Raw genomic sequence first — 23,271 nt, 5'->3', positions numbered from 1 at the left:
TTGAATAGCTCCTCCTAAGTACAGAATAATATTTGCATAATGGCACACTAAAATTATCACAAAGGTTTTTTAAAAATATAAAAAATGGCAGTTTTTAAATTTCCATTAAAAAATTTTTAACAGGAAAGTGTTTAAGGTAACAAGCATGTCTGTTTTCTTTAAGGCAGAGCAGTTGCACAAACAACCCAAAAGGCCTGGTTACGCCACTCGTCTTCACTCCAAAGATGTGTTTCTATTGATAGCAGGATGACGTGTTTGGTGTCCAATCTTTGTAGCGTTTCACAATCTAAATGTCTGAATTATCTAGTGGTGGATTTCGTGCTTTAGTTAAACTCATAGTCTGGAAGAGTCCACTGAGTCAACTTTAATATTTCTGTGTAAATCAGATTTTTTACCTTAATTACCAGCCCTCCTTTAACTCATGCCCAGAGGACTTCTGTCTGCTAACAGATTACATAACACTGCCTCACCTATTTATGGATTTCATTGCAGCTGATAAGGTGAGCTGCACAGTCACAAGGCAAAAGAAGCCTGTTTGTCTTATGAGTCACCAGACTAAAGCAATACAGATGTTTCTCCCACATGTTACTCCTGCTGTTCAGATAACAGTAAACAACTGAAGTAACAAAAGAAGAATTTCCCAACTATAGGATCAATGACGTTTGTGTTAATTTATCCCATCTAAGAAGTGCAAGGCATTTCTAAATGTGCCTCACACTGCAGGCATCAAAGTGCAGTTTTGTGTTTTATGGGTTCAAAGAAATATTAACATTTCAGATCGTACAAACTTTAAATCAGTTCATTGTGTAACCCAGCATAATCTTATGTTTTTGTGTAAGAACAAATCATTTTCCTTTGATGTCACAAACACTGCTTGTTGTATAAGAGATAAAATATTCTTTATTTAAAAAAATAAATCTTTTTAACAGGGAAAGTGTACATTAATAAGCACTGCTGTAAATGCAGTTGACTTAGCCATATGTCAATTTAAATCTCAGAACTGATTTTAAAAACAAAACAATATATATAATATCAATATTATTTAAAAATAAATAAATAAAAACAGAAAAAAAATACATTCAAAAACTACCAGAAAACCTGTACAACAGGGAAACAACATGGCAACAGCAGAATAAAGCCAATGCTGGCAAAACTAATTATCAATCTTTTTAACTGAGGTTTGAAAGTATTACATATATTCTGTTCTACTGTTGCACAGCAAGTTCAGGCTGAAAAAATAAGCCCGCTTCCAATGCAGTCCTGTCTAACTTGTAATAATAATACACTAAGTGGTTGAGGAGCCATATTGTGTAAAATTGTATAAATAGCACAAATATTGATGTGTTTTAACAAGATTTTCAAAGTGGAGTAAAATGTACCTCTGTAAAATTAAACAGTAAATTCCTGAAAATAGCTGTGAGTTAAGCGTTTCGATGAAATTACAGAGGTTTAAATTTGAAAATTAATGTGAGCTTTCCACCAGGGTAGCTGTCTTCATGTCAAGTCCAGCTGTGAGTCACATGGAGACATCAAAAGCATCGACTGTTACTGACAGCTCCCTGGACTCCCGCTATCAGTGGGGATTACCCTGAAATTAGTCACTCAGTCTCCAAGTAGCAGGTGTGTCATAAAAGTCGATCCCCGGGGCTGTGTGACCCTAAGATCCGCCCCCTGCCTGCCTGCTTCAGCGTCGTGCGGCTGTGCGCTCTCACTGCGTAAAAGTCTTCGGACCGTCTGTTACCACGAGCTGTCGACTTCAAATGGATTATGAAACTAAGGTTTTCCCTCACACCGGGGGCTATGGGCGCTATAACCGAATCGTGGTCGTGTTCAGCTGGTTCCCCAGTTTCGCCGTCACGCTGAATCTGTTCAGCGACGTGTTTTACACACTCATCCCGGACTCGTACCACTGCAAGCCAGACCCGACGCTGCTGCCCTCCGCGTTCCTCCTAAGCAACTTTTCCACACAAGGGTACCTCAACCTCACCATCCCCTGGGTGAACGGCTCCGGTCGGAGCCACTGTGAACTTTATAAGTACCCCCCCAACTCCTCGGACCTCTCCGAGAACGCGCCCAGAGAGAGGGTGCCCTGCACCACAGGGTGGGAGTACTCTCATGTAGCGGGCCTCCAGAGCAACTTTGTCACTGAGGTAAGACGCACGTTTAGCCCTGGTGTTAATATACAGATCTGTGGGGGAGTTAGGAGGCAGAGATACAACAGGTTGTGGGTTTGGGTTACATTTTCTTACCCGGTGAAGCAGTTTCCTTTCACGTGCTCGTTTCTGGCCTTGTTTCGTTGAGCTGCTCTGTCTGCTTAAAGGCACGCTGTGTCACGAACACGACTGTTGGGCAGCTTTCAGTCAATATTGACTCAAGTTGAGCAGTTAACACTTTCTTGTTGGCTTGAATCTTACTGACTGTCGTTTATCTGCCGTGGCTTCTCGGGAACGAAGATGAGAGGCCAGCCAGCCAGGGAACAAATGCTTCATAGTTCATATAAGAAGTGTATAATGATAATTTGCCTCCAAGAAAGCAGGTTGGCACTCAAATATGCAGTCCTACATGCACTTTTGCTTTTAAGCAGGGTTTAACTGTCTTTTAACCCAGCGCGTGAACTCTGACTTTGACCTCCTAACACCCGAACTTTTTCATGGCATGCATTTTTAGTTTCTCTTTGCTAATTGGGCTGATTGGGACCTGATTAATGTAAAAACAAAGAATTACCAGATTTTTTTGTTTTTTGTTTTAACCCGATTTTTGTTTCTGAGAAAAATGAGATCCACATGAGGACATTGGTTTTAAATTTCGATGGAACAGTGGCAGTATAATGTCCTCATAAGTGGATATCCGGCCCTTGTAGAGCAAAATTTAGTATTTTGGTCTAGACAACCCAAAATGTGATGTCCACACATGTGGATACCAGGTCCTAGGAGGTTAAGCTTTTCTCCTGCTTTTGGAGTCATCCCAAAAGATAAAAAATAAAAATCTCATCATGACCTCACAAACCCCTAAACCATGAACAAGGGGCCTTCTACATGGGAAAACCCAGGGTCCTTGCAAGCCTGAAATAAACAAATGCATTAGTTTCCTACCTTTTCTGTAACTTCTGGGTAATTTCCGACATAAATATTTTTCAACAGTTGGATGACTGAACTTTGATTATAGATGGCACTGTCGCCCCCTTAGAAATGCTGCAAAACAGTTTTAGTCCACCCCACAGTGGGACTGGCCTTCTCAGCACAGAAGGTTATCTGTCAAGGTGTTTTGTTTTTTCCAAGGAGAATTCGTAAGTCTCTGTTAAAGGCGTTGAGCTTAATGTCAAATGTGATCCTAAATCTATCAGAACGACCCACGCATGAGAAACTGGGACTGTTGTGGAGGACTAGAAGCTGAACTCACTTCTGCTCATTATTAATTTGACCTCTTTATAAACATGTTGCCGTGGATCTCCACAGCAGTCCCAGTTTCTTCCTTTACCACCATTGAGTCCTAGCACAATTTAACAGCATGAAACGTGCACTACTTAATTTCAGAAACAGCTGGAGAGAGCACATCAGCAGCAGGCGGTGCTTTTTACAAATCATGTAATACAAGCTGAGCTCATATGGCTCATAGAGCTCAGCAACACTAATGTGAAGCAGCTTGAAGCTTTGTATGTTGGACGAGTGGTTCTTAACCAGGGTGCCACGAGGTAAGCAGGACACTTTGAGGAAGCTACGTTGTTTCAAGCTGATGACGTGGCATCTTAAAATCCCACAGTGACACTGCTTTAAATAAAATAATTAAACGTAAGCTTGCAGGTAGGTGGATGACAATGGACACATTCATTTAGCTTTTGCTACTTCTGCTGAAGCACTGTGAGGCAGGCTGTTTTGGCATGACTCTCAAATGTTTTCATCTGTTGTAAATCATCCAGACTTGTCTGCTGCATGTCCTGCTGTATAACTTCACCAGAGGAACACCAACAAACCTCGTGTTACATAATGATATGATGATAATATACAGGCACAATTTCATTAAAACAAATGCAAAACAACTTAAATGAACACCTGGACCACAGTAATGCGTCCTAAATCAACGAAAAATCATTCAGGTGCACAGAGACTCATTAACGTTGAACAAATGACGTACCAATCAAATACATTATTTCAAAATAGAATTGCACAAACTGATTAATTTACAGATGAGTGCAGGTGCACAAACTTCTTTCCTTTTAGCTGTGTGCGTTAGTCTTTCCAGACCAGCACCAAGTCCCTTTATCCACTGCTTCATAGAATGAGCAAACATGCCCTTCCAGTATGGTGCAATTCACCTAGCTCTCCTAGCTCGGAGAGATGCCAAAGCCCTATAATTTGTTTCTGTGTTAGCGTGAAGCCCACTGGGTAAATTCCCAGCACACGTGGTTTGTATTTTAGGACACCTCTGACAGAATGTATTACTGTACGATCTTGGTGATCTGGCTTGACCTCTGAGGTGCCTTATCAACAGGCAGGTTGAAAACTGTGTGAGGCTCACGTCAGTCCTGTGTGAGCAAGAGGATGTGATGAGGAAGTAAAGGGAGAGAGGATAATGAAGGTTACCCCGAGGGTGATGGGAAGACATAGCATTTTAGAAAAGTGTTACAAAACTAGGACTGCATTTTTTTTTTTTTCTTTTGTCCTGGGAACTATAAATACTTTAATAAAAAATAAGAAAACAACACACTCTAGAGCTTGGTACTCCAAGGAAAAACTCATTTTAATTGCAGATTTCCATATGTTAAGACATCTGGGTTGACATGGGAGATTTCAAACTGCGCAGACGTATGGACACGTCATAGATGTTTTAGCTAACTGTGGTTCATGGACAGTTCACTATTAGCATCCTAATGAACAGATTGTTGTTTACAGCTCAATCATTTGTTAAAAAACACTCATATGCGTGACAGATATGGATCTGGGAAGGAAAAGGGGCCCACAGAGTTCTGTGCTACACCCCTACACAATCACACTACATCTGTTTTGTGCTGTAGTATCTTAAAACAAATATCAAAATGTGGACAGTTGTGGCTGTTAGCAGCTGATGTGGGGGGGTAATACGAGCAGGACACAGTCATTATGGGTAATTGCCCCTGAGCTTGTTCTCAGATTATCATCTGTGTATCGTGCCTTATCATGAGGCCTCTATGACAAACTGTGGCAGTGGGGAAATTAGAAGTCCCCCCCCCCCCCCCCCCCCCCCTCCAGTTCCTTCCTGAGACCCTGAACACAACGGCTTCCTCCACTCATGTCGTCATTCGCTAAGACAAAGGACCACTCCAGTAACGGAAAAACTGAGCAGAGTACAACACGGGCGCTGGGTGGAATAACAGTCACTAACCATAGCTGTCCAGCACTCTCCTCTATAAACCAACTTTATCAAGTTTAGAGACGGATGTTCACGTTTGTGGCCACTAATGTTTGAGGAGCTTACCCTGCAGGGTCCAGGCTTCCAAAGGGCCCTTAATTTGTATGCAACTTTTTTGCAATCACACTGATTATTTAGTGCATATTTTGAAATGAGTTTGCGTTTGTTCAAATGACCATGCAGCAAATATGGCACCAGATGATATTCCTATATAAAATAATGCACAGAGAGGAGTTTAGTTTTTACCTTCTGTAGGCAGCTGGAAGTTGGTGAGGAGACCCGACTGATCAAAAGGTTCAAGCAGTTCATGTTTGCTCCAGTAACCTGGATTAAGTAAATCGGATCAGATGTCTAATTCACATCACTGTTCCTTCTTTGTCTTCTCATGTGCCGTCAGTCGTCATTGCTTGAAATAAGTGACGGTAAGTTCAATTGGAAAATAAGTCTGTGTAGGAAATCCTAACGACAAGACCCAGTGGGAATAAAAACATTAGCAAAGAGAGACAATTGTGTCCCGTATACCCTCAAAATGTAATTTTATTTTGACTGAAAAACTCCAGGAGAGGGTTGAAACCTTGATAGAAATTATCTGTGTTGTGGATTCCTCCTTTGGGGGAAAAAAAAAATGCTTGTGCCGCTGCGATTACCTTAGTTTCAGCACATATATTGACATAATGGCTTTACTTTTAATAGAAGAGTCCTCTTTTTAACTTAGCAAGATAAAGCTCATCTAAAATTGCTAAAAAGTAAATCGTAAGATCAAGTAAAGCCTAAGCAAATTTTATAAACCTGTGTGTGTGTGTGTGTGTGTGGATATAGAGATATACACATATATTTAAAAAAAACACAAACAAACAACATACTGTAACTTCTGTCGGTGCTGTGCTTTTGGAAACCGAATTTCCCAGAGGAACCCACCCGAGGGATTAATAAAGTTCTATCTTATCTTATTTGGTACACTGTTTTCACTACTACTATTTCACACAGTCATGTGAAAAAGAACAGAAGAGGAAAAACTGTGTGCGCCTCATAATTCAGTAGCTTGAGGAACCACCTTTAACTCAAAGTAATACAAAAAAGGCATTACTTCATCAGCCTCTCGTATCACTGTGGGGGAATTTTGGCCCACTCTTCCTTACAGAGTTACTTTGGCTCATTGAGGTTTGTAGGTGTTCAGTTATGCACAGCTCTCTTACAGTTGACGTCTGTACTCTGACTGGATCTTGATTCTTTTCATTTTTTTTTATTTATTTATTTATTTTTTTGTCTTAGTCATTCAGTTGTCCTGTTGCGTGACCCAGTTTCCTTCAAGCTTTAGCTTTTGCACTGATGGCCTCACATTTGACTCTAGAATACTTTGGTGCACAGAGGAATTCATGGTCGACTGCCGTGTGCCCGTCCTGTGCGGTACCTGTGCAGCGCTGATTGTTTTAGACGAAAGAGACTTTCTTCTGGTAACACTTCCAAACAAACCACGCTTGTTCAGTCTTTTTCTAACTGTACTGTCATGAAATTTAACATTAACATGTTAACTGAGGCCTGTAGAGTCCCAGATGTAGCTCTTGGGCTTTTCTGTTTTGTTTTTCAGTCTCTCTGAATATTGAATGGTCAGACCTTCTGGTGAATTTGCTGGGACGTCCATTCCTGGGAAGATTGTTGCATCATATTAACGCACACTTTGACGCTTCAGACCTGCAACTGCTACAACTCTCACTTACTGATGATCAGTTAATCAAGTGCATTTGATTATCAGCACCTGGTTGCTATGTAGACTCTTCATTTCTATGGAAGGGGTACGGGTGCACTTTATCGCGGGTCTGCATAGAATTACTCATATGAGTCTAAGGCCAGGTGCAATTGGACACCACTGACATTGCATGAAATTTGTAAATCCTTACCAAATATTTACAAAAAACTTGATCACACCTAAAGATCTTATTGTTAAAGAGCAAGAAACGTTGAACTGGAACCATGAATCATGGAACCTGATTAAACTGGTTTACAACAAAACCGTATCACTTACTCAGCTGACAGATTAACAAAAATGAACAGCTGTTAATGATCAAATGTCCCATCACCTTCAGTTGAATGACCCTCCTGGCCTCTGTTTTAAATGTGATTCACTCCACATGATGCTGGTCAAGCGATCCGGTCACACCTGAGCGCATCTTTGTACCACTTCTAAACTGCATTATTTTCAAAATAACAACAAACGCACTGATCAGAAGAACCAATATTTGTTGGCTTGTTGATTTAAGTGAAAAAATACTCAAGATGATCAGATTTCTTAACTACTTGTTAAGTGTGGGTGGGGGTCTGAAGTCTGTCCCAGGAGATGGGACAGAAGGCATCGTATCTGTATTAGCTTTAAGTATTAGCAATTTGATGCCACTTACCAGTCTCTCAGCCGTATTTACAATTTTGATCCCCCCAGGAACCTCCTAGGCAAACCCTAAAATGTGCTCGGCACATTGGAAAGTGACCTCACGTAGTCAGTCGTTTTCATTTAGCTCCTTTCTGAGCTCTTCTCACTTTCTTCACTGTTTCCTTTGATGCTTTGACTTTACACTGTGCGGCTGGATCAATCTGTAAAATACAGAAAACATGACTGGTGTCTGTAGGAAAGTAGAGGAGATGAGGCTGGAGGGAAAGTAGATGAGAATCTTTCTTACAGGCAGGGACTGGTACTAACCAGGCGTAAAGCTGCTGGCGCTTTATTCTAATGTAATAACACTGTCAGCAGGCATCTTAACTCGATTACAAACAACATGATCTACATTCCTGATTCCCCCACAGACGGCTCTCTGTGCGTTTGACTCAACTGCTATTCTCGGCATGTCAGGTTATGATGTATGCAGCATGTTGGGAGCAGCTCTAATTTGTGCCTTTTAAGTCTTTGATAGAATGTTTTATACATAAAGTATAATTGCATTGGTATGACTGAAACCTTTCGTGCTGAGGTTCTGCAGTGTAGGCGTTTAGCTTGATTTCTTACCTTTTTAGTTGGTCACTTGTTTTTTATCCAATTGCAATTTAAAATGAAGAAATTGACTTTTTATTTTTTTATTTTTTAAAATCTCACCATTTTGGAGCTGGATGTGGAGTACCTCTGGAAAACTGGCTTGCAAATGCTCATCAGAACTGGAGCATAAACATGTTGGAAGGACTGCTGCTAGAATTAACTACACATTAAATATCATTACCAAACTTTTCAAAAGGCACCAACACTACAAACAGTAGATGGACCCGGTTAGCCAGAAAATGGCTCGCTGTCAGGACCCATGAGCACCTTTATAATCATGCATAGTACCACATTGGGCCCCTTTAGCCTTGATCTGTCCTCGACAAGGTGGTGGAAACACTCCTTGAGATTTTAGTCCAAGGTGAAGTGATGGCTGCACATCCATGATGTGAATCTGCTGTTCCACCACATCCCAAAAACCTCCATCAGATTGAGATCTGGTGACTGTGGAGGCCTTTTGAGCACGGTGAACTCGCTGTCATGTACAAGAAACCAGTTTGAGACGATTTGACTTTTGTGGCATGGTGCATTATCGGATGGACGTAAACGACAGTACTCACTTAGGCTGTGCCGTTTAAACCATGATCACTTGATTATAAGAGCTCAAATGTGCCCCACACCATTTCATCACCATCACCAGTCTGAACTCGTAGGGGCTGGACGGATCCTTGCTTTCATGCTTTAAAAAAACCCTACCATCATATTGCAACAGAAATCAAGACTCATCACAGCCTCAGAACATTTTTATTTTTTATTTTTTTACTATTTTCTGTAAACCATAGACATGATTGTGGGAACAATCCCAGTAGATCAGTCGTTTCTAAAACACTCAGACCAGCCTGTCTGGCAGGAATGACCATGGGACGCTCAGAGTTGCTTAAATTACCTTTCTCATTCTGATGCTCAGTCTGAACTTGACTATGCGATGGATTGCTGCCATGTGATTGGCTGATTTAGATATTTGTGCTAACAAGCAGTTAAACTTGTGTACCTAAAAGTCTTCGTGTATACCTACAGTGTTGTTCAAGAACTCTGACATTAGAGCACTGAAATATTGAATTATTGTCTCACATTTCCTTTTAAACTCATGACATTCATCAGTGTTTGTGCTGCTTTTTCCTCCCCTGCAGTGGAACCTGGTCTGCAGTGACTACTGGAAAATCCCCGTGCAGCATATCTGTTTCATGACTGGATGGATTCTGGGATACATATTTCTAGGCACCCTGTGTGACTGGTGAGTAATAACCTCAGTTGATATGTAACTCTAAATAAGATATGAAGAACATAAACACCAGAATAAATGTGTTTAAAACGGTTGCATTAGATCATCATTTTTGTGTGTGTGTTGACTGTTTAGGCTGTGAAGTTTCACTCGTGCATGTTTTACGTCTGTGTCTTCAGGTTGGGTCGTCGGCGAGGTTTCCTCCTGTCCGTCGGTCTGTCCAGTCTGTTGGGTGTAGCTCTGTGTTTGTCCAGGAGTGTGGTGGTGTTTCTGCTGCTGCGTCTGTCTCAAGGCGCCTCACTCGCTGGGCTGTTTGTGTCCTCCTACATCGCCCGTAAGTAATCTGTATCCACATTTTAAAGCTGATGTCTGGCAGTCGAGCTTTCTCACTGAAGTAGAAAAAGGTTTTATGGACTGGTCACATGTTCACATTTTACTTACACACATAAGAGGCCAGAGGGTAAATAACAAGTGGCACATGATCGTTACTGTGCATCTGTCATGGCGTGCTGTGTGCCGTGTCATTGAGGGGAAAATCCCTCAGCCTGACATGCTCTCCGGGGTTATGGTTTCAACTTTAAAGCGTGCTCATCAGCTTGCTGTCTCTCTTTTATTTTGTTTTCCTTCTTAAATCATTGAACAAGAGATTGCAATGATACCTGATACTAGGGCTGGGCCATATTATACCGTTCACGGTAATACCGGTATAATGTTAGGCAACGATAGGAAAATGAAATATCGCGATAGAATGGGAGTAAAACGCGCATGCGCAGTGCCTTTGTTTTCATACGCACATGGCCGATTGTTGAGTGAAACAGATGAACCAGAATTGGTTTGTAAAAATGGTGCAACTTCAGTGATGTGGAACTGGTTTGGTGTTTGTCTGTCAGATACACAACAAAGCACATTTTTTTTGCAGAACATGCAAGCGGCCGTCGTTATTGTCGTATTTGTCGGACTAAGATGCTCTTAAATCTGGGAGTAATCTGGGTCCTAAACTCCGTATGCTTCAGGTCAAACAACACTGCAGCATCACTTAGAGTTAAAAACTGTCTAAATTCTTTCATCTTTAATAAAACGATCAGCATTGCTGCTTTACCAGGTGTAACTATAAAGTTTAACTTCCAGGCATCCATGAAAACAAAAGTTATTACATTTAACGGAGTTAGAAGTTAGCAGGAAGCTAGCGGAAGTTAGCTCGCTAGTTTCGCTAGTTACCTAAGCATGATATAGCATGTTCTGACTGAGAGATTTCTGAAAAAAATCAAACGTACAGCTCTGCTATCACTTCCAACATAAATGAAGACAGGAAACTAAACAGCAGTGACGTTTGTAGGGTTACTGAAGTTGGGCTAGCTGGTATATAATGATGTGCTACGTGATCGCTAGCGACACAGCTATGTTAGCATAACATAAAACAGTGAAGCTGGAGGACAAACACTAACACTTTTCCACTTATAAAAGTTAACGTGAAGGTTCTTCATGGTTAGAGACAAATGCAATCGCATGGCAGGATGCTGTAAACGGACCAAACTTCAGTCAGGAGAACAACTGAGATAATCCATCCACAATACGAGGTTAGTCATTAATATACTGCAACAACATGGGAATAGAGCAGCTGCCAGAGAATTCAACATTAATGAATCAATGGTACAGAAGTGGAGGAAGCAAGAAGAATGAGTTTAATAAAGTTTGATTTATCTGACTGCTTTGTTTCGCTTAATGTGCCTTATAATCCCGTGCACCTTATGGTCCGAAAAATGCGTACTGCACACTGCAGTTTAATGTTGCAAAGCACCTCTTTTTAACTTCAGTGGATATTATACATGGTTATGCTCAGGATATGTCAGCCCATTTCTACTGGAAATGCCTTTTGGTTAAACTTTCAGCAAGGAATTTGCATTTGCACTGTTACATTTTTATAAAGCTTTAATGTACATAAAAACCAGCTTCTTGTTTAAGTGAAAATAAATGGAAGGTTGTCTTTTTGCGCTAGTAATGTTGTGGAGTTGTATTTGGTCTCGCATCAATTATATCGTCGGTTATATCGTTATCGCAAATTTTCAAATATATATCGTGATAAATATTTTTGGCCATATCGCCCTGCTCTACCTGATACTATATCTTTCTATTGAGAAAAATCTGATGTCGTGTAAAAGTTAAATAATGTTAATGTATTTGCCCAGCTAATTATCTGTACACCGTGCTGTGCTGAACTAATCTTATCAGTGGAAAAGATAGAAGCCCTTGTTGTCCCCACAGAAGCAGGTCAATCTTGCCCATCTTATCTTTATTTGTGGAGAGTCCTGAAATGAGACTTGATACTTTCATAGTAAAGTCTGAAATTCATGCATTAAAGGATATACTGCAGCATTGCATTAAACTAAATCTCCTCACCTTCAGTCTAAAGCAGTATCTTTGATAGATCACCGTTTGCAGTGCTTCATGTTTGATTCTCCAGACAAATTAGTTAAGATGCGTTCATGCTTCAAACTCTATGCTAAACTTGACAGCATTTTATTGTGAAAGTTGTTTGGAGCATTTGCATCACTGCTCATTTCTATTATCCGTATTCATTAAACTGTGTAGTTTGCAAAGAGAGGCTGTAGATAAATATAACCACCAAGTGTCTCTAATCAGTTCAGCTTCCATCATGAAGCCTCTGATAACATGAGGAATAATTAAATAACTTTCATGAAATCACATCATCTGTCAGACAAACTTCCACATTTGTCTGGTCATATAATTTTATTAGGAGACTAAAATATACAAGTCGTGCAGAGACATTACGTATTGTGGTCATAATTCCCTTTCTTTTTTCCTCTTTTGGCTGCTCCATTCAGGTCGCCGACAGCAGATCTGCTGCTGCATGTCCTCCTTCACTACATTCATGAATCTCCTCTTGAGGTCTTCCTGTTTTCCTCCTGCCTACATATCTAGTTGATTCTTTTGTTGTTAAATGTTACTGTGTTCACCAGCTAGTTGTGGACTTTCTCCTGCTCACAGGCTGTGGCAGGAGACTGTCATTAATCAGAATGAGCGAAGTTGATTTGTTGACAGTGTAAGGGATAATGCACAGAGACATGTCGATATGTAATAAATACCTGAGCAGTGACCGTGGTCCACTTGGTCCAGTCACTACAGTTCTTTAACATGACTGAGTTCACTGAACTCGGATGGCCTCAGAGTACCTTTGGGATGTGGTGGATCTGCAGTATCTGTGATGCCATCATGTCAGCCTGGACCGAAGTCTCTGAGAAATATTTCCAGCATCTTGTTGAATCTGTCATGAAGCCTTAAAACAGTCCTGAAGGCAAAAGTGGGCGCAACCCTAGTACCAGTCACAGGCTTACCCAGTGACTGGTAGGTGTACAAATATGCTACCATTCAAGACTATTGGGGGGGAGCAGGAATTTTTTCTGTTATTAGAATTATAGCTTCAGTTGTTTGTAGCAGGCACACTGGAGATGGATATTATATTGGTAACTAAAGAAACCAGGCTGTGACTGACAGCAGGCAGGTGACTGGAGCTGAGCTAAGAGGTGTGAAGGTCGGTCATACTTCAGCTGTCCTCTCTCTGTGGGGCAAACTGCACAAGTGAGCCACCCCACTATGAAAAGTCCTCAGCTTTCAGTCTTCAGCAGGAGATTCAGCAAAACTTCTCTGCTTGGTAGTGATTCGCAGTGAGCGAAGGTGGAGATTGTAGATGCATATGAGAAATGGGAGGAATGTGGGAGGCGTACTCCCACATTCCTGCAAGGTCAGGTCGAAATTCACTCCAGGGTTTGTTTTGGCGTTGTTTTTGTTTGTTTGTTTGTTTGTTTGTTTGTTTGTTTGTTTGTTTTTTCTTTTCTTGGACTGTCCGATTATGTTGCTGTGTGGGGTTAGGCTGAGAGGGGAAAATGTTTTGTTTTTGTTTGGGTTTTTTTTTTTTTTTTTTTTGTTTTTTGTTTTTTTTTGTGGGGGGGTGCTATAGGCAGGAGGATATAATAGCAGGACAGGACTGAAGGCAGGGCAACCAGGAAGTGAGCTCCTCACTACCCTAACGACCACGTCCACACTGAAAACCGTTCCACTTCATCCTTCTTTCTTTAAAAAAAAAAAAAAAAATTATAAACTTAATATGTTGAAATTTTATTTTGACAATTTGAGAGCAGATTCTATGTTTTAATGCTGGTTTTCATGTTTTTGCACGAGGGTGGACTTCAGGTCTCCCCTATTGGGAGGTCAGGTCTTTGATGGCAGGAGTCACTTGAGATAAGCCACTTCCTTTTCTGCCTATGAGGGTTTAAAAGCAGTCTTAATGGTGGTACAGAAGTTAAACCGCTTGAACCCTGGATGAGTGGGTGACTCTATCAAAGATTTAGAAAGTGATAAGTGTAAATAAAAACTAAATAAAGGACAGATGTTGAGGAATTAACTTTTAAATTAGAAAAACAAGACTGATTCTTATTGAAATCACCTAAAATGGGACTTTTAAATTTCCTGGCTGTTCCATTTGGCATTTCCTTTTCTCTTAAACCAAACAGGAGGTGAAGGTAGGCGGGGCTTTCACCCTTACATGCTACATGACCTGTGCTGACATGAAGTTTGAGGATGTGCTACAGTGTGCTTTAGGCACGAGGTGGCTGCCATAGCAATGGGATGAATAGGTTTGCTTTCCTTCAGCTGTGCTCTGATGCTTTCTTTTTTTCTTCTTCTTATCCCCTTAGGGTTGGAGCTTTGCGACCCTCCCCATCGTCTGATGGTTGCTATGGTCAGTGGTTTCTTCGGCGTGCTGGCAGAACTGCTGTTGCCAGGCATTGCGGTTCTGTCCCGTGATTGGCCCGTCCTCCAGGCGGTGGCCACTTTGCCTTTAGTTCTTCTGCTGTCCTATTGGTGGTGAGTCAGCTGGTAGTGTTTTTGGAGGCGCACAGGTAAACACGCTGTTTGTTTTTCCCCAGCGGTTCTCTATGTGCCGACTTCACGCCATAACATAATGCGATCTTCGTTCCTGTCTCAGGCCTCTTCAAGCAAGCCACACCTGAGTTCACAAGAATCTCCATGTTTGTTTAATTGTTATCTGGGATATTTTAGTAGATAACACCCAGTCCTCACTCAAACGGTCTTTACATGAGACCCTATAACAACAAGTGTTATCATTCACTCAGATGCTCTGAAAAAATTGCCAGGTAACAGCTTAAAGGCCTCAGGAGAGGCTGTGTCATTTTTATTTTGCATGGGGAATCTACAAAACTAACATGGTGTGCTCTGGGCTAAAAATTGTTCATGCATTTGTGTCATCGTGGCTAGATGGCTGAAATGCCATATTTACCAGCTTAGATTTGGGGGGGGGAACTGTCAGTACTCCAAGCAATACAAAATGCTGCAGGCAAATTAAAGTATTTTAGACACGGCATCAAAATTGTTTAGATCTTGTTTCTGCTCTTTAATTATTTTAAAAAAATTTCCTCCCAGAAGAGGGAGACTATTTCACTTCCACCATGTTGTTGTCACAGCAACAGCTTCCAACTACAAATACAATAATTGAATCATCTCAAGTCTTATTGAATTTCTGAGCACATGATGTAGACCGCACACGTCCTTGAAATCTGTCTGTTATGGATAGGCGTAGCTTTGGGTCACGTGGTGTCTGTAATAGTGATTGCTATATCACCTGTTCACGGCCCGAGGGAAATTTTGTGAATGAGTGGGTGATGGGGGAAGTCGACTTTTGCTGACCGCTCAAGCTTGGAATGTTTTTGATCACTGTTTTTCTACGGATTTTAAGGATTTGATAACAAATAAAGGAGTTTTAACTTGGAACTTTGACTAACGTTTTAAACAGCGGGCGCGTCAACATTATTCCCCTATTCAGCTGCTCGGCGACTCAAAGGCTTGAAAGTCGCCAACATTTGTCAGCAAAATGTGCGACGGCAATGGACCGTCCCGCAATCAGCGCTGAATAAACGCCGATGCGAGCCCACACACCGCCGCCACTACACCCGTAAAAGCGGCTAGACCGACAGATAAGGAGAAGACGACGGTGGTATGTAAACTGTGTTTTTGTGCTGCGTATTGTTTGTTTGAACGCAGTTTGGATTCTGACCATACGAAGATGTTTTTGTGACACGCCCACCGCTACGTTTGCTGTTGGATTTGGTGTGTGTGAGTTGTGGCTCTGCAGGCGTTCAACTGAGTTTGAAGGAATTGCTGTTGCCTTTGTTTTGGATTTTGGCATGCTGCTTATGTTGAATGCTTAAAATGAGTGGATCACAGGCTGCATCTGTTGTTGGAAAAACTGAAAAGGATAAAAGAATAACTTCCCTCACTGAGAAAGCTCTTGCAAACAAAATTGAAACCATCCAAACAGATCGGAAAAGGCATGTAAACAAAATGAAAAGTGTTATTATGTCTCTTAAAGAGCTAATGAAAGATGATAAAAATCATTCACAAGTCAAAAAACAGTTTGATGAGTTAACACACCTGTTTAAGGATGCCAGTGCATTGCATGAATCTTTACTTTCTCTAATCTCATTTGATGAGAAAGATAAACAAAATACATGGTTCTCAAGCATCTCTAAATACAATAAAGGGTTTATGGAGGATGTTAACATATGGCTTTCTGAAACTGATAAACATTCAGGGAGGCCATCATCTGACAAGGCACAGTCACAGGAAACTTCCCTGGGAGGAGAAGTGGAGGTTCGAGAGCACACTGGAAAAGAACCACAATTATCTCTTAATCCTCAGAATGATGTTAATGATGACGTGTTGCCATCCGACAGTGTGTCAAATCAAGGCAGTAGGTCAAGCTCAAGAGTATCATCTACTTCATCTGCATGTCTCAGGGCAGAAGCTGAAATGGCCGCCTTGCTCGCACGTCAACATATGCTGAAAGAAAAACACTCTCTTGAAGAACAAGAGGAACAATTGAGGAGAAAGAAAGAACAACTTCAGCTTGAAGCAGATATAGCTGCAACTGTTGCAAAGGTGAACGTGCTGAGAACTGGATCCGCTATGCGGAGCGTCGCTTCACGGAAATCTAATGGAATGGAATCATATTTTAAAACAAAGGGAAACAGCCTTGAAATTCTTAATGCGGATGCAGAGACTTTTGTTCCTCAGACGCTTACAAAAGGAAATGCAATCACTGGGAATGCAGAGCTTCAAGTAAAAACAGTGCAACAGAATATCAAAAGGGAAAGGCCTGCACCAGCTTTTATGGGGCCTTCTGATGCTTTTGGATCAATTCCACCTTTGCCTAAGCTACAAGCTGCTCTTCCAGTAGCCAATGAAAATCTGTTGTCCATTATGGAAAAACAAAATGAATTATCTTGTATGTTGGTCCATCAGCAAAGTCTTTCTTCACTGCCCAAAAGGGAGATTCAAACCTTTGATGGTGACCCTTTACATTTTCAGGCCTTTATGCGCTCATTTGAACAGGTCATAGAAGCAAAGACTGGCGATGCTGGTGACTGCCTGCATTATCTTGCACAGTACACCAAGGGGCAGCCCAATGAACTTGTTAAAAGCTGCCAACATATGTCTGGAAGTGCTGGATATGTAAAGGCAAAGACTCTGCTGTATGAGCACTTTGGGAATGGACATGTGATTGCATCTGCCTATTTGAACAAAGTTCACTCATGGCCACTGATTAGATCGGAAGATGGAAAAGCTCTTCAGGCATATTGTTTGTTCTTACGTGGATGCTGCAATGCAATGGAAGAGATTGATGATCTCTCTGAATTAAATACACCTGCCAATATGCTTGCTGTGATTAGAAGGCTGCCATATAAGTTAAAAGACAAATGGCGAACAGTAGCATATGACATTCAGGAGAGGCAACATCGCAGAGCCGCATTCATTGACATTGTTTCCTTCCTTGAGCGTCAAGTTAAAATTGTAACAGATCCCATCTTTGGAAATCTATGTGACGTTCCAGCAACACATCTAGCAGCCAAGGGCAGCAATGGAGGGAAATGTTCTCCACATCTAAAAGCTAAAGGAAGTAGCTTCGCCACAACAGTCTCTGACGTCGAGAGACAGAATCAGATAGAGGCTCAAGATCGTCACAGCACTGTGAAGGCTTGTTTTTTCTGCAAAGGCGGACACACACTGGAGTCATGTGCTCTGCTTGATAAGAAACCTCATGATGAGAAGATTTCTTTTCTTAAAAAGAACCGCATTTGTTTTGGCTGTTTGTGTACTGGGCACATAAGCAAAGAATGCAGAAAACGCCTTTCATGTAAAATCTGTGGCCTCCGACATGCAAGTATACTCCATATCCACCACAAAGAGAAGAATGAAGTCAAACCTAATAATGAGGCAGATAACATTCCTGTTACGATCCAGACTAGTGGTCTTACTGGGGCCGGTGAACAGGACTGTAAGCTTGCCATTGTGCCAGTTAAAGTAAAATCAAAGAGGGGTCAAAGAATAGTGGAAACGTATGCCTTTCTGGACCATGGGAGTTCAGCATCCTTTTGTACAGTGGGTCTTATGGACAAGCTGAATATTGCTGGGAGGAAGACAAAGATTCTCCTGCGCACCATGGGACAGGAGAAAGTGGTGGACAGTTTCATTGTACCTGAACTTGAAGTTGCTGGATTGGACAGTGACATGTACTGTGATATGCCTAACCTCTTCACTCAGCATAAAATGCCTGTGGATACTGGTAACATCCCAAATCAACAGGACCTGGATGACTGGCCACATTTGAAGCACGTTCATTTGCCAGAAATTAAGGCCAATGTTGAGCTTTTGATTGGCATGAATATGCCCAGAGCTCTAGAACCTTTGGAGGTCATCCGGAGTGTAGGTGATGGACCCTTTGCCATTAGGACTGTGCTCGGCTGGACTGTGAATGGGCCACTTAATCGAGAATGCTGTGGAAGGCCAGGATGTTTGGCAACAGTTACCGCCAACAGAGTTTCTGCTGTCATACTGAACAAGCTATGGAAACAGCAGTTCAAGATGGATTTTCCTGAGAGCAGCAATGATGAACAGATGGGGCTGTCAAAGGAAGACTTGAAGTTCCTGGAATTGGCCAGCAAGACGGTGACTTTGGGGGATTGGCACTACAGCATTGCCCTGCCACTAAAAGACCGAGACATAAGAATGCCTGACAACCGTGCAATTGAGCAACGAGCCTTAGGTTTGAAGAAAAGGTTCATCAGAGATAAAGACTTTCACAAAGACTACACTGCCTTCATGACAGATCTTATATCTAGAGGATATGCAAAGAGAGTCCCAGTCACAGAATTAGAGCGCCAGAAATGGGGAAGGATTAAACGCAACTTCGTTCCCGGAGATGTGGTCCTTATAGTGGATGATTCTGCACCTCGTGGTTCCTGGATCATTGGGAGAGTCACCGGAGCTGTACCAGATGAAAAGGGGCTTGTGCGTCAGGTCTGGATTAAGACCCCAACCAGCCATGTGTGCAGACCCATCACAAAGATATGCCTTCTTCAGGAGACTTCTGACCCATGATTATGACATTTTGACACAGTGTGACATAACTAACTTTGAATTGACTTTAATGTTATGAGATGTACATTACAGACTGACTATATTTAGGCTAAGTGCTGGTAACCTCTGGCCTATGACTGACTGACCATGTGCAGACAGAAGAGAAGACATGAGAAAATAACTTTGGTGGACTTTTTGAGTATGTTATGTTGTCTCACTGGGTGTCTGTGATATGATGAAGTGTGTGTTGTGAGTTGTGGTGTTGGATGTGTAATTATTACTGTAAAAATGTAATAATTAGGGGCCGGAATGTTATGGATAGGCGTAGCTTTGGGTCACGTGGTGTCTGTAATAGTGATTGCTATATCACCTGTTCACGGCCCGAGGGAAATTTTGTGAATGAGTGGGTGATGGGGGAAGTCGACTTTTGCTGACCGCTCAAGCTTGGAATGTTTTTGATCACTGTTTTTCTACGGATTTTAAGGATTTGATAACAAATAAAGGAGTTTTAACTTGGAACTTTGACTAACGTTTTAAACAGCGGGCGCGTCAACATTATTCCCCTATTCAGCTGCTCGGCGACTCAAAGGCTTGAAAGTCGCCAACACTGTCTAATTACACTCCAACCTCAGGTGGAGGGGGGAACTGTATATAAACGTGTCTGTAATTCCCAGCTGTAAACAGTGTACTGTATTTTAAAGATGGATGGAGCTTTCAGGCTGGAAAGTGAAGCCAATGCAAAAAACTTTAAACATGCATTTTTCTCTAATGCCGAGCAGGGGGCAACTCCTACCTTGTACACTGCTTAGAAGTCAATGGGGAAGAAAAATGACCCCAATGTCTATATTTTGTCTATAAAGCAGAGTATGCCTACCGTATGATTTCTCATTTTTACCCACTCATAAGATCAAGTTTAAAAAAACACTTTAATACAGATTTTCACTTACTTGGCCATAACATGGTGACTAAAGCACTTATGATGTTGCTGTTTGAGATGTCAAAGCCTTTTGACTTGCTATTGATATTTGTGATGGATAATAACTGTTTTTTTTGTTTTTTTTCTTCAGCTGTGCATCGGTATTTCCAGAGTCTCCTCGCTGGCTGCTGGCCACAGTTCAGATTCCTCAAGCGAAGAGGAGCCTTCAGGATTTCTCTAAAAGAAATTGTGTTTTTCTACAAGACGACCTCTACCCTGGCGAAACCCTGCTGTCAGGTACACACACACACACCTCTAGGATTTCTCTGTAGGCGTGTACAGTTTTCTCCTGGTTGTTGGAGCACAGGCGCTAAACCTTAAACGTGATGCATTAAGAGAAGAAAAATCTGGACCTCACCAATTTCTAAACCCTGGTATTTCCTTGGTAGAAGCAACACGTATTTCCAAATCAAACTCAGTGGGGTTTAACTTTGTTGGGACATCAGTTTAAATGATTTCCCTGTTTGTGGTTACAGAGATTGATTCAGTGTACGGCGAGGACAGTCAGCCACGATACCACTCTGCTCTGGAGCTGCGTCGGACTCACGTCATCTGGAAGAACTGCCTCATACTCGGCTTCACCTTGTGAGTTTCCTCTCTTCATGAAATCAGCGGTCCCGAGTCAGGGGCGCTACAATGAAGTCCATAAATATTTGGACAGTTTTGGTTCTGTGCATCACCAGAATTCATTTTAAATGAAACAACTCAGATGGAGTTGAAGTGCAGACGTTCAGCTTTAATTCAGTGGGTTGAACAAAAACGAACAAGAACTGCAGGCGAGTGTTTGATAACTGATACTGAGTTTTTCTTAACACTGAGGAGAAGTGAGAAAAAACCTTTTTGTGGTGTTTTTGTTCAGTAGTGGGTTTTTTCCTTGGATCGCTCCCATGGTGCCATGTTTTGCCCAGTCTTTCTTATTGTTGAATCATGAACTCTGAACTTCAAATGAGGACTCGAGTTCCTGTTTAAGTGATGTCGAGATCCAACTGGCAGTAATCAGACCTGAGTGTGGCTGGTGAAATTGAACTAAGCTTTCTAAACCAAAACAAAGTATGAGTTAGTTCATGATTTAGCAAGGAGGGCATCTACTCTCCACACAGGAAAGGCATGTTTTGTTAGCTTTTTCCTCCTTGTTGGGTTGTCTTCGTCTAATATAAAAAAAAATTTGACCTGAAAATTTGAAATCCTGGAAATATGTCAAAGTAAAAAATGAGGAAGGGGGGAAATACTTTGTCATCAGCTGTACACATCAGTGGTTTGTTACTTTGTTACAGAAGAGGTCAAATTAAAGGGGAAACAATTCATTTGTTTTTGTTTGTGTTGCTATGGCATCAACCATGAGGGCAGGAAATGTACAACATGCTTTCAATATCTGCTGCGCTTAAACCACAAAACTGATTACCAAGTGCCACGACAGGTCCAGAGCTAGATGGACTGAGATATTCCCTAACGGGTAATTTTTAGGATTTGAGGTACCCGCTTTCAACCTGATTATTTTATTTTTTCCTTTGCCATCCAGATTCATTGGAACAGGCATCCAGTACTGCTTCACCAAAAACCTGCACACTTTCTCCAATAAGTTCTACTTCAGCTACTTCCTCCGGGTGGTAACTGGAGCGCTCGCCTGCATCTTCCTGTGTTTGTCCATCAATCACTTTGGCCGACGTGGCATGCTTCTCCTCTCTGCCATCATCACTGGACTGTCTTCACTCCTGCTGCTGGCCCTTACACCATGTATGTAACATCCACACAGGCCCATAAGATCTACTGTAAATTCCCTTCAGAGTTTCCTTGAAAAAGTTTTGGATCACATCCCAGAAAGTTTTTCACTCTCTGGTTTTAATGACTCTTTTATTGACGTTTGTGTTTGACAGACCTGCAGGGTGGCCTGGTGCTGGTGCTCTCCGTTGTGGGTTTGTTGTTCTCTCAGGCTCTCGCCATGCTCAGTGCATTCTTCACCTGTGAGGTGATGCCAACTGTAGTTCGGTAAATGTCTCTTTGTTCTTGATTAAACTGAAAATGGGACGTATTGATCCCATTTGCTGCAAAGTCAAAAGGAAGTTTTAAAGTACAAAGAAAAAAAAAATGGGTTGAAACAAAGTACTGTGCGATCTTTTCACCTTGGTGATTTATTCTCCTTTTCCTGTGCTTCCTCTCTCTCGTCCAGAGGTGGCTGCCTTGGCCTGGTGCTGGCATTGGGTTGTGTTGGCAGGGCCGCCTCCTCCCTGATGGAGCTCCAGAACAATGGTGGCTATTTCCTCCATCATGTTGTCTTCGCTTCCTTCGCTGTCCTCTCCGTCCTCTGCATAATGCTCCTACCTGAAAGCAAACGGAAACCGCTCCCAGATTCCATGAAGGACGGCGAGAACCAGAGGCGACCACCCCTCTTCCTGTCGCAGCCCACCAGAGACAGCCTCCCTCTACTGCACGCGCGTGCCCCTTTGTCGGAGTACAACCCGGATAACTACTCCCTCCTGGTGTCTGCCACCAGGAAGATGTTGACTAAAGATTCTTTGCCTTACAGGATCGGTGTTCCTGCTCATCCCCCTCTGCTGTCAAACAATGAAACACAGGAACCAGAAACTCTGAGAGATGTGTCTTAAATTTAACCCTTCTCCTCCTCTTTACACTCTAGCTTGAGGGGAGGAGCCGAAATGTTACCTCTGACAGGCTATGATAAGCCTTCAGTGCAAGGGTCAGTGACTAGCTCTTCATAATTCATCTGGAGAGCTGGATGCACTTTAGAGCAATGGCTCCAACTTTGTCAGTTTTCATCAATATTTCCATCTGGTCTCTTTACATTTTGTTACTATGCATGGATCTGGTCCACCGCTGTGGGACGATGGCCTCCTTTTGCTGTGTTTTGTCAGCCTTTTCTGAGATGTAGGAATATGTTGGTACATTCCCAGTGCAGCTGGGGTCACACTGCTCATGTCTGTGGTAGGCATTCAAAGCAAACTGGCACACTCCAGTGTTACCAGAGGAGCTCTGTCATGTAAAGCTCTTTGATTGCGTTTCTCAGTAACACAGTTCTTCATTAAGTCTGTCTGCCTGACTCACCAGCAGATAGCAGCGCTGAGTGAGCTACAGATCACCAGAACACCCAAGACTATACTCGTGAAGCACAGCAGGGGGCGCTGATGATGTACTAAAAATGATCAATTATAGTTTGTTTTTTTGTTTGTTTGTTTTTTTTAAAGGCTTTTTGTTTCCTGT

General features: G+C 42.0%; 1 protein-coding gene across 1 annotated transcript; it reads left to right on the top strand.

The window, feature by feature from the left end:
- Positions 1 to 1,740: 1,740 nt before the first annotated feature.
- slc22a31 (solute carrier family 22 member 31) lies at positions 1,741 to 22,753 on the top strand. Its single transcript, XM_085344947.1, has 9 exons — positions 1,741 to 2,150; positions 9,538 to 9,641; positions 9,809 to 9,963; positions 14,342 to 14,510; positions 20,147 to 20,292; positions 20,532 to 20,640; positions 21,575 to 21,789; positions 21,930 to 22,041; positions 22,223 to 22,753. Exons 1-9 carry the CDS (start codon positions 1,761 to 1,763, stop codon positions 22,656 to 22,658), a joined length of 1,836 nt encoding a protein of 611 aa, XP_085201073.1. The 5' UTR covers positions 1,741 to 1,760; the 3' UTR covers positions 22,659 to 22,753.
- Positions 22,754 to 23,271: the final 518 nt, after the last annotated feature.

Source organism: Diplotaxodon limnothrissa, linkage group LG1 (assembly GCF_057381915.1).
Source record: "Diplotaxodon limnothrissa isolate DT_005_m linkage group LG1, D_limnothrissa_male_GT1.1, whole genome shotgun sequence".
In the NCBI taxonomy this organism is placed as follows: Eukaryota; Metazoa; Chordata; class Actinopteri; order Cichliformes; family Cichlidae; genus Diplotaxodon; species Diplotaxodon limnothrissa.
Note: the sequence above shows the minus strand (reverse complement) of the source record. Positions and strands in the feature narration are given on the sequence as shown.